General features: G+C 43.8%; 1 protein-coding gene across 4 annotated transcripts in view; it reads left to right on the top strand.

Moving 5' to 3' along the window:
- Nucleotides 1-16,827, top strand: part of ADAM23 (ADAM metallopeptidase domain 23) — a 189,989-nt gene that overhangs the window by 168,629 nt on the left and 4,533 nt on the right. For 2 of the 4 annotated variants that reach the window (XM_075530314.1, XM_075530316.1), the window contains exon 25: nt 10,898-10,988. The exons of 1 other annotated variant lie outside the window; for it this stretch is intronic. In XM_075530314.1, the coding sequence (XP_075386429.1) occupies nt 10,898-10,988 (91 nt within the window). Of the gene's footprint in view, nt 1-2,152; nt 3,174-10,897; nt 10,989-16,827 lie in introns of those variants that run through there. One more of the 4 variants, XM_075530317.1, reaches the window with a different exon arrangement.

Genomic DNA, 16,827 nt, shown 5'->3' with positions numbered 1-16,827 from the left:
ACCCATCCTTTTACATGGCTCCCGGACCTAGAGATCTGGGAAACTCATCGGTCACAACGAACAAGACGTATCACCCACGTATTGCCTTATTCCCGAATAGCCTACATGAGTGATTGAGCCAGCACGTCTCTAGGGTCCACGGTGTACCCTAATAATATCGCATTTCAAGGTCTGGGCTTTTGTGCTACTGCTAACGAGAGGAGCAGATGCCATACTTTTCTCTGATAGGTAGGAAAAGACAGACAGATTTCATATCATCCTGATCTACCTAGTTTGGGATAAAAAATCCGTTTGAACTCCCCACACTTCAGGATAGCTCAGATGAGAACCTATGACTCCCAAGGCTGAGGAGGCGCTGAGTCCTCAATCCCTGACAAGATGTAGGCTGCCCTGTGTGGATAGCTCAGTGGCCATGGGTAATTCAGCCCCATTGCACGCATTGCTTATGGCGCCCATGATACCAACGTTGCGTACAAATCATAATCACATCCTTAATGGTCAACTGCTGCTGTTCTGTTTCTGAGTGAAACACTTCCTTTCTACACTTACTCATTTTCTGTACCTCAGAACACAAAATTCTTAGAACTTCCATCAGAATTTAGCTTTAGAGAAGCTTTAAACCATGACAAGAGAAAGAGACATTCTTTCCCCAAGTGCTTTCCGTAGTAAGTAAGTAAGTGCTTCGTTTAAAGATCTTGAGAGTGGATGGCATATTAAGATGCCTGGACAGATGAACTGAGCGAGTGGATTTACCAAACGCAATTTTCTCTAGAAGTACAAGGAAATTATTGTTTGTCTAGCTCTAATTTCGATTCCTTCACCTACTCATCCCTAGAAGCATTATTTGGAGGTAGAACGCAAAAGTTCCACTCTGGAGAACAGGGCAATCACATCTCTTTTTGTTCAGTGTTCTCCTCCTGGCAGAGAGTGCTTTTTTTACACTAGCTTAAATTTGTTTTTTATCACTCACAAAATGCATAGTTATTATATATTTTTTAAAATACAGACAATATTCAAAAGAAAATATTTACTCTTGATCTCATAGTTTTTTCTTGTTTGCATATATATTTTTTTATTCTTTAAAAAATCATTTTATCGGGGGCTTGTACAACTCATCACAATCGATATATCCATCCATTGTGTCAAGCACATTTGTACATTTGTTGCCATCATCATTTTCAAAACACTTTCTACTTGAACCCTTGGTATCAGCTCATATTTCCCCTCCCTCCCCCACTCTCCTTCCCTCAGGAATCCTTGATAATTTATAAATTATCACTATTTTTACATGTCTTACACTTACCGATGTCTCCCTTCACCCACTTTTCTGTTGTCCGTCCCTCGGGGAGGAGGTTATAGGTAGATCATTTTGTTAGAGTCCCCCTTAATGAAACAGAGCAAAGATATAAAAGCCTGGTGAACTTTTACTAAACTTGATTAATTATAAAATAATCCATTAATTGAATGAATACAAACCAACTAGAAATGTATATTATTATGTATATTTTCAGGAAAAGTGACATAGTTTAAATGCAGGAAGTACTAGCTCCACCTACGATGACTCTTTTCAGCTTCTAGAAGCATCTGTAAACCAGACACGGCAAAGTGAGAAGGAACCAAATTAAGCATTTTGACACTGTTGTGGGTTTGCTGTTCTGGTCAAAGGAAGAATATCAAGGAAGAAACTATATATTTACCAATTTAGCAAATATTTTTATTGACACTCCTATTTGAAAAGAAGACTATCCTCACTATCTAGTACATTCTTTTGGAAACTGAAAAGTTACATGTTAGTGCTGATTCCAGTTTATTGATGTCTCTTTGTTGTATTGTCTTGCCCCCAAAAATAGAATAAGGAACTCACACTACTGAAACAACCAATACTTTCTTGGCTGTCGCTTCAGCAGCTGGATGAAGTGCCAGCGCTTTTCCCTACAACTACATGTTGTATATTCTTGCTCATGACCAGATTGGCTTTCTTGGCACTTGCCTTGTGAGCTCACTGTTTGGTGCCTGTGGAAAGGCTTTCCGTATAAAAATTAGCAGCTCCTACAATGATCTGGTCTGTCATAGTTGAAGGTTTTTCTATATAAAGACACTGAAGATTAAAAAAAATTCTATTTTATTTAACTTCAATGTGCTTCCTTGTTAGGAAGAGCAATTCAAGAAGCATACTTTTTACCATGAATATGGACATGAGACAAAAAATTGAACCTGATTGAACAAGATCAAGCTGGAGAAAATAAAGGCAAATTCAAAGATTGTGCATCGAGCGAGCGGAGCATATCAGATATGAACCAATGTAATTTGGATGTTCCTTTTATTTTAATCACGGGTTTTTGGAAAAATAAAAAATTCAGCCTCTCCAGCTGGGTAGGGACTAAAAACATGTCTGAATGCAGGGCCACTGAAGTCCCTCTGCTCACTGGAGTATCCAGAGTTTAAAGGATGGTAACCTTTGCTCCAGCTTTTCAAGCTGAACAACTGAAATGTAATGCGTACAATCTCATCGCACAAACCACCGGTGTAAGGATCTTTTCTGAAGATTTTCTATTGTTTTTCCCTACGTATTTTTTTTCACATTGCAAATTCATTGTTTTTCCCCACATAATATTTTCCCTACATATTTCTTTCACATGCAAATACACTTCTGTTCTCTCTTCTTCCATACCAGTGAACCAACTGAAATGAATTTGGGGGGGTGTGCCGTACAAAATCAGGATGCGTTTTAACTGTGTTTCAAAGATGGAGGATTCCCACCAGAAGGGAGGAGATCCATGTCAAGGACCTTTCCTTTTTTTCTTTTCGATCCAGAAACACGGTGGTTTGGTGCTTCTTAAGCATTACAGCGGAACAGTTCTGTCTGCTGGTTGGCACCATTATTATAAGAGGGAAGAGAAGAAACTGAAATATTTCCAATCTTTTCCGTGTAATGTATGGGCAGAGAGATCTCACTCCTCGGACACTTTAGACCATTTCATCCTGCCTATAGTCTTCAGATCAGAGACAGATCCGCTATTTTACAAATGCAAACACTCAGTGAGCTGCCAGGGTTCAGAGCTACTTAATTAGTGGTCCAATGAAGAGCCAAACACTTGACGATTTTGAGCTAAATGTTTGCTTTTGTTATTCGGCACTGCCGTGTTTAAAGCTGAGAATTTAATTGTTCTTCTAGTTATCAAAACACAATATTAAGTAGAAAGGGAATCAAAAAAACCCCACCACGTAGTGACTTAATGTATTAGCATATCCATTGATTGTCCATAAGAGTGTTATATTATTAAGAGTCTGAAACCAATCATTTCTAAGGTTTAATAAGTAGTATTATTTGGTGTTACATTTACCTTTTGTGTATATCCTTTGGTGTCATTGTGTGTGTGTGTGTGTGTGTGTGACAGATCTGTAAGTCTATAATAGGATGATTACCTATATGAGGTGATTATTATTTGTGATTTTGTGTCACCTAGCTACTTTCCTCCTTAACAGCGGTCCTCTTGGTGGCGTAAGCTTTAACAGGTCTTAATACTCTTCAATAACTATGGTTCATTTTGTTTAAGTTCAGGAAAACAGAATGATGTTTTCATTGACAACATAAACTGAAGTAATATTCTACATGAATATTTGCATCCTGTTAGATGATTACTTCTCTCCATGTATTAAAAATGAGCCTTACATTTTTTTTATTTCATGGGAAAGAGAAAGTCTTATCTGGTGGAATGTCTCCTATATTGAACTATTAAGCTACATAGGCATATTTGTTATACTAGTTTTACATTCCAAGCTTGAAAGAACATGTTTAGTATTTAGTTCTTTTTTTAATTTTTAGCTAAAAATAACTCCCCACAGAGAGAACTTTGGTTCAGGGAGTCCAAAGTGGGCCTATGCACTCTTTGATCTGAGGCGCAGGATGCTAGACTCATGGGAATTACACGAATGAAAGAATTCACCAGCATATTTTACCTTCTTATTTCAGAAGCTCCCTAAAGGTAAGAAAAAGGGAGAAAAAAAGTAGTTTCCAAAAAAAGCATTTCCAAAACATTTAAAGCATGACTTGCCTGCAGAAGCATTCTACATATAACGTAGAAAATCCTAAGAAAAGAAGAAAAATTGCCTTGACATGATATACTTCTTCTAAAGGGCTACCTTTTCACACTGACTAACTAGACAGCAAGGACTAAGACTAATAGTGACAACAGTCAGTAGTCAGCAGAAACAAAAGAGTAAACCTGGTTCTCAGTCATAAACAAGTCTCAGAAACCAGCTCTCACGAAAGGTGATGCGTCCGCAAGGAGCAGAGTGAAGTTCTTCATACAAGGTAGGCATGGTCAGTTATGGCACGAGGGTGTGTCGAGTGTGACCAGTATCGTCCCTGGGACAACGACAGCAACAGTGTCATTGAATAGATGAATGAGTAAGCGAATCAACAGTTACCTAATAGATTAATATACCAGGGGAACTACATCAGAGCCCCCCTCTCCCCCGCCCCAAAGCCTCAAAGATAACTTTCTCTCTGGCGATGGGATAAATTCTTTGTAGCTGTGAAGACTAGCGAAGACCCCAGTTTTCAAATGTGGTCCCAAAAACATCCACCCACCTGTGAGCCACTCAATCCAAGTTCATGTGAAAACGTGTTGAGTCACTCACTATCAACACCAAGACATCACTCTGTTAAGTGTAATTGCCAAAGGCCATTCGTTTACGATTATGTACATGTGTTTTCAGTTCACTAGAGCTAAAAGTGGTGGGAGAGAGGAAGAATAAGGGGGGAGAAAATACATTTGAAAAGCTGCTTTCCCACTTGCTTTTTTCCTGCTTTGATGTTAAGAGTACTCATCAGTGAAGAATTTGGAGATACATCCTCTGGTCCAATGGAGAGGACAGTCGGTATCTGTTTGTCGTGAATGAATATTTGAATGCTTTGCAGAAAAGTCTTGTCCCTTTGGTTGAGTTTCTAAAACATGCATCCGAGACCCCCTAATCACCCTTATTTCTACAGTAAGAAATTACATCCAGAACAAATTTGAACACCTTTAAAAAATGGTAGTTTTATCTTTTATATAGTGATATATGTGTTTTTGTATTTAAAAATCAACGAATAATCATTTCTGGTGGGGGATTTTTTTCTCTTCCAGCATATAACATACACGATTCCTATAAAAATTGAAGAGGCGATAAAATTCTCATGAGAGCCAATGTGTAGAACTTAAGGCCTTCGCCCCCCCCAAAGAGTTACAAGATTATGTATCCTAATTCATGCCATTTTCTGATATAGTTGCCATCCTAATGTTTGCCCCACCGTGTGAAGACCTGAGGCGATGCACAGGTTATTTTGAAGTATTGCACGGTCGTTCGGTCTTCTCTTTCTCCTCACGATGCTTACGTTCTCAGTAGACTTTCTGTTGTGTCTCAGCCTTTTAACTTATTTATTTAAAAAAATTTAAAAGAATAACTCAAGTTGTGCTTAGCAACAAATCTAGAACCCATCATACCTAATATTTTACCCCCCATTGTAATTATACAGTTTCTCATCAGGGCAGTAGATAGATGCAGGGTGCTCTTATTCTTCTGAGAGAATAATTAGTTCAAAAATAAGTGAGCTCAATATTATCCCTTACAAACAACAACAACGTGACTTTGAGCGAAAGTGCTTACTTTTTTATCATTCTGTCTGGGAGCACAGAGTCTGTATGAAGTGCAGCCACGTGGAACCTGGTCATTATTTTCATGAGAAACATAAGTTGAACTTAATAGTTCGCTTCACCAAGCAGCGTTCCCAGTTAGAGTGCCTACCTGGGAGCATTTGTGTGCACATGCACGGATACTCAAAACCAAAACCTGCAGCTACTTGATTGCCACTCAGGGACCCCAAAGAGCAGAATCAAGTGGCCCCCACAGCGTCCAAGGCTGGAATTTGCATGGAAGCTGACTGGCTTTCTGACTGTCACACAGTGCAGTTGGTGGGGACATACGGGGCACACACACACACACATACACACACACACACACACCAGCTTTCTGACTGTCACACAGCAGTTGGTGGGGACATACGGCACACACACACACACACCCCACACCACACACACACATACCCTTAAATAATTTGGCTTCCTCTTCTAACCCCAAACTTTATTTTGTGTACGCAGAGAGGCTCTTGGGCATCCCTACTTCTAACAGCTTGAGTTTTCATTATGAAGAAGCCTTAGTAGGAGCAGGGCAGCTAGGGACGGTCTCCGCTCCATAAGGATCCACCTGGAGAGTTTAACTTCCTCTCGGGGGGGTCTAGACCACAGACAGTAACCCATCCAAACACAGTGACAGAAACTCAAGCACATCAGTTATTTGAAATACACTTTTCAGGTAAAAAATACATTTAATGTACAAAATATTTTGAGTATGTAAGGATGTTCACAAAACTATAAATTGTAAGCTAAAAAATTTTGAAATATCTTCCTTCTTATGCATATTTTAGAATTGGAGGATTTTTTTTTCAGAAACCACAAGTGGTTTATTCCTTTCGTGGTTGAAATCGAGATTTACTCTTATGCAATTCAAGTCACACTGTTACTTTACCTCACACTGCAGGAAGTGTAACTCAGATGGTTTCATCGGTGTGTTTAAGAATCTGTCTACAAATAGTTTGTTTTCAAGCCAGATTTGTGGATTTTGAAGGTAAATTCAAAGGATCCTCAAAGATATTCAATGTGTGTGTGTGTCTTACTTTCCACTCTTAAGGCAAAGGTTCAATATTTAATCGACACCCAGAATTTCCTGAAGAGATGATGCTGTTAGTGCAATCAGTGTGGAATTCCTTTGTGAAAGAACATCTCCATTTTCCCTCCACGCAGCGAACATGGCCACCAGCAGGCTAATAGGTGCGGTGGCAGGCACGATTCTGGCCCTGGGGGTGATTTTTGGAGGCACGGGGTGGGGAATCGAGTAAGCATCTTTGAGTTTCCCCGTGTTGCTGTGTGGTGCCTGGTGTGTGAGGTGGTCCGTGGTCCCTGACTCCTTTCTGTGTCGTCCCAGTGGCTGTGTTCCCTGTGCTAGTGAAACTGTGGTGTGACCTGGATGTGTTTGTGTCTCGTGGTTTTCTCGTGCTGTGGAGAACCTTCTCCTGTCTGGGGCGATGTGGGGCATAGTACCGTCTCGGGGTGCTTATGATTGCTTCATCTTTGGGTCAATGGCCCAAACGTCTCCATTGCCCCCCCCCCCGCTTGTAGGTTGTCACACTAAAAAAGTGTGATTTAAAAAGATGTTTTGACTATTTATTAGCATAAACGCCTGTATGTGAGCACTTTATTAGGATGCTTAATCATGAGTGTAATCTTAAGTCAGTCTAATAAACCCAAGTGACCTGCGGTATCTCTTGAGGAAAATCTAAATGGTAGCCACTAATAATCCCTCAGGTTTTTAAAGGCATCTAGAAAGCTTCAACCTGATTTTTTAAAATCAATCATATTTAGGATCCTGCCCTTCCTTTTTTCCTATAGAGCAGAGTCGTAATGTAAGTTTGACGTTTGTATAAATATATGGGAACAAGCACAGTTGAGAACAGCAAGCCAACAGAGCCTGGAGTGGATGCTTGGAAGCTACGCGATGGCTTTGTCTGAGCAGTAGCCGGGCATTAGTCAGCATTACATGCCTCTGTCCCGGAGGGCCAGCCTCCTGGGCCATTATTGAACTCTCTGTCCTCGGTTCCCATCTGTAGGACAGTTAGCTGCCAGTTTTCTGTGGAACAGCTCATTCAGGAGACTGGTGATCTGTAGACTACGAGATCACCCTGGTGTTTGAAAAAGGATTACGGAGAGAGCGTTCACAAGTCACAGAACTGCCTCTGCTCTGCTCCCGGTGTTGGTGGTAACGCCGAACTGTGGTTCAGGAATGACCTCAGGGCATCCGACGAGGTCACCAGGTGTTCTCCAGACCAGCAGGCCAGATCCTGGGCACGCTGGCCATTTCAGGCACATCCCTCCTTAGTCCCACTGGTGGAGCACACTGATTCCCTTCCAGCCTGCGAAGGAAGGCAAGCAGACCTGTAGATCACCTGCTGTGTTGCAGCTTGAAGGAGCCTGCTCTTCCCTGTGTGAAGAGCGCGAGCCAGGCTTGGACCTTCCCACTCCCATGCCATTGGTATGAACTGTGACATTCGCAGCCTAGTGGAAATCTGAAACCCTGGAGTGCATTTATATCTCTTAATTGGCTAGAAGATAAAATATATCCAGGGCTACAACACTCAGAGAGAGTTAGAAATGTGCCCCGTAGGTTTTCACTTTGACTCTGTCCACTCGCAGGAGTAACATACCTTTACCAGGCGGAAATCCTGCATGCACACATGTGAAATCCCTCAGGAAGAAAGGTAGTCTCCCACTGCGCATCCCCAATCCACTGCTTATACCGTGTTTGGTCATAATTGTGGTGTCCTGTCATATGCAAGTTGCAGGGATGAATTTTAGTAATCCTCCCTTAATTTTTAGAGACAGGTAAAACCCCAGAGACCTTTACTGTTAGACCCAGTCCTTGTAACTGGCATCTGTTTTCATCCATCCTTTCCGGTGTGGTTGGCTTCTGTGGCTATTCTGGTTGTGACAGGTAAGTCCATATAAATGGATACATACTTTCCTAAGAAGAGATGCTATTTATTACTCTCTTGGCTTATCTGTTGTTTGTGTCTAGTGTTTCTTCAAGTTCTAATTTTTTCCATAGTTGCTACAGAAGTAAATGTAGTCTGTAATAGTAAAATTGGCATAGTACATTATAAATTGTTTTTAAACTTTCTATTCTAATTTGTAACATGATTTCCATTTAGTTAGTAGGTATTTCATGAGCAGAGGGTTTTATTTTTATGTTTGTTTTTATGTCTATTCCCTAGCTTAGGATGATCAGAAATCAGAATTCTTTTTAATGAATTCTGCAGTTATTCTCATCGCCACCTACGCCTTTTTTATTTATGGATCTATAAATCATTTCTAAGCATGGAGTGCATACAGATACAAAGTTATTTTAAAGTGTTTGTTTCGAAATTGGATTGCCTACTCCAATATCCAGAGGAAACACATGTCCCTGGACTGACCTTTCATTTGCGTTAGCAAAGTTCGTGTCCAAAAAGTCAGATAGTATGTGTTTTCAGCTTTGCTGGCCTCTCAACACTGTCAGAACCTTAAAGGGGCCCTGGGCAACATACAAATGAATGAGGCTGTGTTCAGGTACACATTAAGGTCAACAGCAGGCGGTGGGCCTAGTGTGGTCCAGGGACTGTAGTTCACTGACCCCTGGTTTGGAGCATCCATTACAGAGTCAGGCAAATCTGTGTCCAACTCTTGCTCCATCACTAACTTCTTGAAGCCTCTGCTTTCTCCTCTATCTGACAGAAATAGCCATCACCCTCCTGTCCACCTCTGTGTGGGGTGAGGACCCAATGATCCAAACATGTCAAGTACTTAGAAACATTCCTTGCAGAAATTGAGTGCTCCACAGATCGCAGTTAAACTGCTTTCAGGAAGCCCTTGTGGTGCAACCATTAAGCGCAAGGCTGCAAACCAAAAGGTGGGTAGTTCAAATCCAGCCAGTGGCTTCCATAAGGATTCAGCGAACAGACAGAACTGTGAGACAGGTCTACTGTGTCACACAGGGTGACTGGGAAAACTCAATGGCCCCTGACAACAGCGTCAAACTGTTTCCTTGCTCTCATTCTTTTTCTGCATGGTCGTGGACGGAGCTCTGGAGGCCTCAGAGATTACTGTTCTTTCGAGCTGTGGCCTTTCCTCGTAAGAGGATGTCACAAGTTCAGGAGACTCCACGGCGGTTTCCTCCACCTGTCTGCCCACAAGCACAGAGCAGGCTCTCTGTGTGAAAACACATGAGTCACACGGTTTTAGTGTGACCAGAAGTGGCAGTCATGTATGTACACAGTTGAGGGCATTGATGTGAACAGAAAAGAGAATTTCCTACACAGAAACGAATGCATAGCCAAACTACAGGGGGTTTTACAGGACGTAGCAAAATTGCCCTTGCGACTTCTGCAGTAAGAATATATAGTTAGGACCGAATGTTCTGTGCTGTTAAAGAGCACCGATTCACTTTGCTCAGTTTTAAAAAGCACTGAGCTAGTCCAACCGCTGGCCGATAACGCCACCTTGGATTTCTGATTTTTTGTGAGTGGCTGTTCTTCTTGCTCCCTTCATTTTGAATATCTCAAAGTCTCAAGTTTCTCTTATTAAGAAACAGGAACCTGAACAACATTCTCAGTTCAATCGAAGTTAACGCCATTTCCCCGCCATTACCCAGATGAACTTGACGCTTCTCTGATGTCTTGCTTTGCTGTGTAACATTGTTAGGACCGTGCAAGGCGTGCCTCCGAGAGGAAGGACACGCTTATTGGTGACCCCCTTCTTCCTGACTTGTCCATCCTCACCAACTCCAAATGACCCATAAGAACATCCACCTTCAGGCAGCTTGGAAGAGCAATGGAGTGGAGGAGTTTTCTCTGTTTCCACTCCCTGGCTTGTTAATCAAGTTGAACAAATTCTACTACAGTTTTAGTTTTTATGGCTTTTTATTTCATTTGTGATATTAATGATGGGGAAATGGAAAATACGTGAAAAAGCCATTGAGGCATGTTTGCTTCAAATTCTGTAGAAGGTGAATTGAGTGGAAATCCAGCACCAGCGGTACAGAGACTTTTGATGAGAAGGGATACATGCCCATGCACTAGCTGTCCAAAGCTTCTCAAATGAAATTAAGCTAAGTAAATAAAAGCCATTCAAATGTCTAGAGGTTTGTTTTGTGTGTTGGTTTTTACATAGGATACTTACTTCCTGACACCACTAAACCATCTTTCCCTTGTCATGACTACATGGGTTGGCTCATATGACTTTCTTCCCATGATCCTTTGTCGCAGGTCCTAGTGCCACCAATCTCATAATAGGCTCCATCGCTGGCGCCATCCTGGTAGCCGCCATTGTCCTTGGGGGCACGGGCTGGGGATTTAAGTAAGCAACGCCGCATGTCTGCTTCTCAGTAGCTCTGCACTTCTCTTTCCTGCTTCCAGAAACACGTTTTGAGTTCCTGCTACAAGACTTTCGAGTGTTACAAGTTTTTTTTTTTTTTAAAAATAAGTAAACATGCACAAGTATGTATGTGTGTGTTTTCTTCCAGAGAGAGGTTAGAAAAGAGAAACACGAGGCATCGAATGCCCTCTTCAGACAAGTGGGGAAGCAGGAGGGCCGGGAGGACCCATGAACCCAAGTGGAAGGGAACGTGAAGTTCTTCAGGAGAGGACACACCGCTTCCAGGTGGCACATCGGTCTATAAACAGATAGGAAAGAAGCCATGTAGGCAGAGAGAAGTGAATCTGAAGTGCTTGCATCTGTTTAAAAGAGATTTGCATTCCATTGGTAGCCTCCATTTAAAATTTTTCACCATTCTAGAGAGATCATTATTTTTCACGTGTAACATGGAGGGTTTGAAAGGCTTCATTCTTAGAGAACAGCAGATTTTAAAATGTGTATTTTCATGGATTCTCTAGCTAACTGAACTGGTATTTGAAATCTAGGCTTTGCGACACTTAATATTTTCTAACTTACAGCTAATATTGACATGCCAGGTAGAACTAAGATACTTTCTGTGTGACCTTTTAGTTGGCTTTGCACATCGATCACTGAACTGACCTCCCTTACATAGACATGCCAGAGAACGGACATTAATTCTGATCACAAAGTTTAGACTTGGTTTCTCCAGTTCCGATGTTTCTACACCTCAAAATCATTGGATAATTGCTTTTCTACACTTTTTCCTGCTGTGGTGGCTTGATTATGATGCTTTGTAGATAACACTCCTTGTGCCTAATATCCCCATCACAAAGTAATTTCCAACCAGATCAACAGAAACAAATCTAGTGGAAACTAACATTGTTACCCAAGTTAAAAGCCCACCTTGGCCCCATATTATTACTCAATGGAGGCATCTCTTGATCAGAAATACCCAAGATTTGCCTTAATTATGAACTGTATTCCATTTTATACTTGGAGCCCTGAAACATTTAAATCAGCTGAAATATCATGTTTAGGAGCTTATTTTGATAAACAAGCAAAAAGACAATTTAAATCAATGTGGCATTCCCTGGGTTATCCTGTGTAGACCCAATGGTCCTCACGCCTTTGAGTGGCTTCAACTTGGAATTCTGCTATCAGAGATATTTATGAATCCATTTAGTGAAAGAGCTTTGTCATCTGTGTGTGTAAACACAAACAACACCCAAGAAACCATACAGTGTGCACAACTCGACATTCAAATTCCTTGTCCTGGTATTAATGAGATCCGTCCCAGATCATCCGCACACCTAACAAAAGAGCACGTTGTCGCCAGGGCTCGCCTGATGCAAACACACCCTCTCTTTGCATCCCCTTCTGTTCAGAAGTATCTGCACCTTCTGCGAGTCCCACACCCTGCTGTTACTCTAGTATCGTGCTTCCTTGCACTTTTCCATAAATGTGTCTCCAGAAAATAGTTTTGTTTTTTTTGAAAGATTCTTACCCAGGCTTGTGACGCCTTGGCACTAGGACAGGCCCGTGTTACGAGGCCCAGACAACTGTGGACTGTGAGCCTTCACCATGCAGCCACACGCAGGGCCACATTTGCCATTTCTATGCTTGCCGATGGAGCACTTGGCTGTAGCAGGACCTCAAAACCGTGGCCTGGCCTAGCCCACAGCTTGAGCTGCATGTTTCTCTGGGGGGAAAAGATGGAAACGGCTGTATCACTGTGTGCAAGCGGATGAGGCCCTGTGTGAACGATTTAGATGGGAGAGAGGGGTCTGGCCATCCAAATTGCCGCAGAGGTACAAGAGTAACAGAGAGGGACCAACACATGGTGAGATACGAAGCAGCCTTGCAGATGCGTGGTGCGGGCTACTGTGGTGACGCACCTGCTCGCCCCAGGCCGAGCCCCTCCAGCTGTCCGAGAAAGTGCCCTCGATAGGCACCGGGATAAAAAAGGTGCAGCCGGTGAATAATGCTTGAACCCGGACACTAGGAGTTTGCATTTGGAGAACCTGCAGTTCGCTGTGCAGCCCACTCGTGGCTACGTGAGGATCTCGGTTTGCTTTTTCCAGTTGAATAGAGGTCATAGCGGGTACTAACTTCCACTGGCTGCCTTGCCTTAAACCCTACGTGTTGAAGGAGAGAGCGTGTTTAGGGTTTGTGCTCTAGTCTTGGTCACTTTGGAGATTAGGCCTAGAGATAGTTTGGAAGTATAATTATTCGCTATTTTAAAACGTTTGAGCTTTTCCATCGCGCTCCATGTAAATCAAGAAGGTGGAAATAGTCCGTCTAAAAAGGCTTGCTCAAAACACTGCTCGGGGAAAGCCTTCTAGAAACAGGTTTTATGACGGAAAGAGAAACTAGCAAAGCGGTCCAAAGACCTTCAAGGTGCATTTCGCTTTGCGAGTGAAGGGAAATGTGGACCCTGCTCCGGGAGAGGAGTGCTGTGTCGTCAGGTCACGTTTCCTAGGAAGGCGCTGCCCCGAGGAATTTGGGAGGTTGGGGAGTACCCTACTTGTTCTCCTGTTCAAGGGCAGATGAGAACTACAGCGGAGCCCTGTCCTTCTCTGCCACTCTGGTTCCGATGAGCCCGGTATCCTCCGAAAAGATGATGAAAAGAAAAGAGGATGTGTCTGCGTGTGTGGGTGCATGTGCGAGTGCATGTGTGCCCTTTGTGTGTCCGTAGCGGTTAGAAGCATCATTTGAACCATGGCAATCAGAAGAGAATGCCATCTTTGATGACTTCCTGTCAGCAGGCCTAGTCGGTTCTGACAGCGCTGGTTCTTGCAAACAGGACTTCCTCGGGCTGGGTTGTGGATTCCTCACCAGAAAAACGTTGTTTGGCGGCTGATTTTCTCTGACAGACTTTGGCATCTTGGGTACATGTGGTGGTGACACCCGGGAGACGTTGGATCCTGAACCCCATCCTCCAGAAGTGTGAGGTGGCTATTAAGCGGAGATTGCATCGGGGAGTTTCCAGGTCTTTGGAGTTTTAGGATTTCCTTTGAGTGATTTTGTGAAAAAGGAAGGCAGGTGGTTACTTGGCCCACCAGTGTGTCCGAATTGTCCCCACATCGGCCCTGACGTCCCTGAACTCTGTTCCTTGCCCGAGGGTCGCAATGCTTTGTGTGTACAATTGGACGAGTGGGGCTGCTGCTTTCACTGGTCATCGGGCACACAGTGGCGAGATGCAGGACCGTCTTAGTAACAGCTCCCCGAAAGCCTCGGAAAGGCGGAAAGTAGAACAGGTGAGGGGAAGATGCTAAGCAAAGGACATTGGTGGAGACAGGTGGAAAAGACAAGAAGGTTCAAGTAACATAGTTGGCTGGTACATTTAAACAACACGGGTTCCAGGACAGATATTGAGCCCTGGTAGGATGTCTCAGTTTGTGGGATTATCCTCCTCTTCCGCCACCTGCTCTGTCCCTGTGATTCAGTGGCAACGTGGCTTTCCACCACTGCCATAGTGGCTTTGGTAAAACTGCTCGAGACGTCGAAGGTGGTTCATTTAATTCGTCTGCTTAACTGTCATACGTGGTTTCCTTTCTCTGAGAAGTCACTAATTGATACGGTGCCTGGTTTGGGCTCTAAGAAATCCTGTCTGACCAGTGTTCTGTGTCGTTGATGTGCTCCGGAAGCCGTTTAGTGGGGTCACATAGAAGGGTGTGTGGAGGAGGCCTTTTGGATCACCTCACAAAACTCACTGAATTGCTTGATGCCAACTTGGGTGAAACTGGAGCAGAGCATCTCACTGCTGGTGAGGTTTTCTCAGAGTATTAAATGTCATTTTAAAACTTCTCTTTTTATGCAGAATTAGACAATGGGGTCTATTTCAGCTAGTCTTTTCCACGAAGAAGCTAACCACAAATGAGAGTCAGGACCACAGCCAGAGTAAAATTAGGAGTCCAATTCCCCTAGCACCGGCTGAGCACTTTCCCTTTCAGACCTTAGGTGGCCCCAGGCCCTCTAGGAGGACCCAGGACAACTCTCTCACTCCAGCCTCCCGGGGGGGGGGGGGGGGAAGGGGGCGGGGAGAGGTTCTGAACTGGCCCATTTCCGTGATTCTAGGTCATGGGGTGTGGTCACTCAGCATACAGAGATAGAAGTACTAGTGGCACAGAAATACATGCACCATTGAAAGCAGGCCGAAATGCTCGACAGATCTCAGGTGCTTATGGTTATGTAAGGGCCCTGTCTTTCCTTTTGCATCGATGGACGTACAGAGCATAGATATCATAGGCAGAGGTGTAGATTTTTCACAAGTGTCAAAAATGGCCCCATGCTAGGTTTACAGCCATTTTATAATGATCCCGAAGTACTTTGCAGGTGATGATGAGAAAGTTGGATGCCCTCAGAATTCCACTGAGCAGAGGGCATCCAAATTCACAGGCTGCCCCGGCAGAAGGAAGACACCAAGTATCTATACACAATGGGTGTACTTCTCACAGTAAGACGGAATGTTCTTCCTATGGAAAACTCACGTTAGACACTTCTCGCGACATCGAGTGGCCCGTAGTGTTTGTCCGGTTTATGCATGAGGAGCCCTGGCCATTGGCACGGACAGAATTCCTTTCTCTGACTTCCCCACTGGGCTCTGCCCTCCTCGGTGGCAGCTGACTTCCCCGCTATTGGCACTTCATGGGTGGAGAATGTTCCTGAATTTACCCGCCTTGGTAGTCAGAGTCTGGTTTCACATGGAGAGATACAGCGCTGCAGTGTGATTCAGCCTTCTGGACCGACCTAGGAACCTGGTCACCCCTGAGAACAACATTTCTACCCAAACAGGCCAGCTACGCTTCCGAAGGGGCTGAAACTTTTCAGAGCCTGAGCTGGGGAATTGGATGTCTCTGTTTAAAAACAAGCAGGATTCCTGTTATGGACTTGCATGTGGCTGTTTATCCGGACTTTACTTAAATGTGGTTAGAGGGATTTAGATAGGGGCAACGTGGGCATCTACCTGTAGAGCACTATCTTGGTATGCTTTTTCCTCTATTTCGGTACAAGGTGAGCATGCGTTGCTTTGTTATTCACTTGAGTACCAGCAATATGTAGCTAAGAAAAGATGGACGGGGGGGGGGGGCTTAACTCTTTCAGAGTTCTCGCACAGGGTCAGGTGTTCCTTCTATGACTCACAGAGGGGAGGTGTAGCTCCTGAAGCACCCACCTTCCAGACAGCCCTGAGCTCCATCCCTCCCGCTGACTCAGGGAAGGATCCTCAATGGGCGGGGAGGGGGAGGGGCCTCCCCTTTGGGTCTTGCCTGTCTGTTTCCTGGGCAGCATCAGCAGGGCCTACTTGCAAGTACATTGACTCAAAGAGGGGTGGGCCGGATGAGCAATACCAAGCGCTGATGATGACCAGACCGAGGGATGCCATGCTCGGGCCATTAATGAAGCTATCTAAGTAAGAACACGTTTCCTAAAGAACAGAGAGCTCTTCTGAGAAGGTGTTCATATTTCCCAAAATGGTCATCTTGGGGAAAATTAGGACTTAGCAGTAATCTGTGCTTCTGTATATTGTTATTGTAAATTACTTAAGGGAGAGAAGTCTACGACCATCTCTTTGGTCCTGAGGCCGTGAGGGTATCAAACTGGCCCCAGATGAGTGGGCAGGGGTGTGAGGGCTCTTGGGGACTCCCGAGTCTCCAGTTTTGCATGATGCCTCTGTGGCAGCAGCGTTGCACACGCCTAGTTTGCAGGCGACATGCATGAGCCCTTTGCTTGATGCCCCACATGAGACCAGACCATTGGGAGGTTGCAACCAACTTTTGGTGTTGCCTTTGTAGTGTCTTGC

Source organism: Tenrec ecaudatus, chromosome 13, assembly GCF_050624435.1.
Source record: "Tenrec ecaudatus isolate mTenEca1 chromosome 13, mTenEca1.hap1, whole genome shotgun sequence".
NCBI classification, from domain to species: Eukaryota; Metazoa; Chordata; class Mammalia; order Afrosoricida; family Tenrecidae; genus Tenrec; species Tenrec ecaudatus.
Note: the sequence above shows the minus strand (reverse complement) of the source record. Positions and strands in the feature narration are given on the sequence as shown.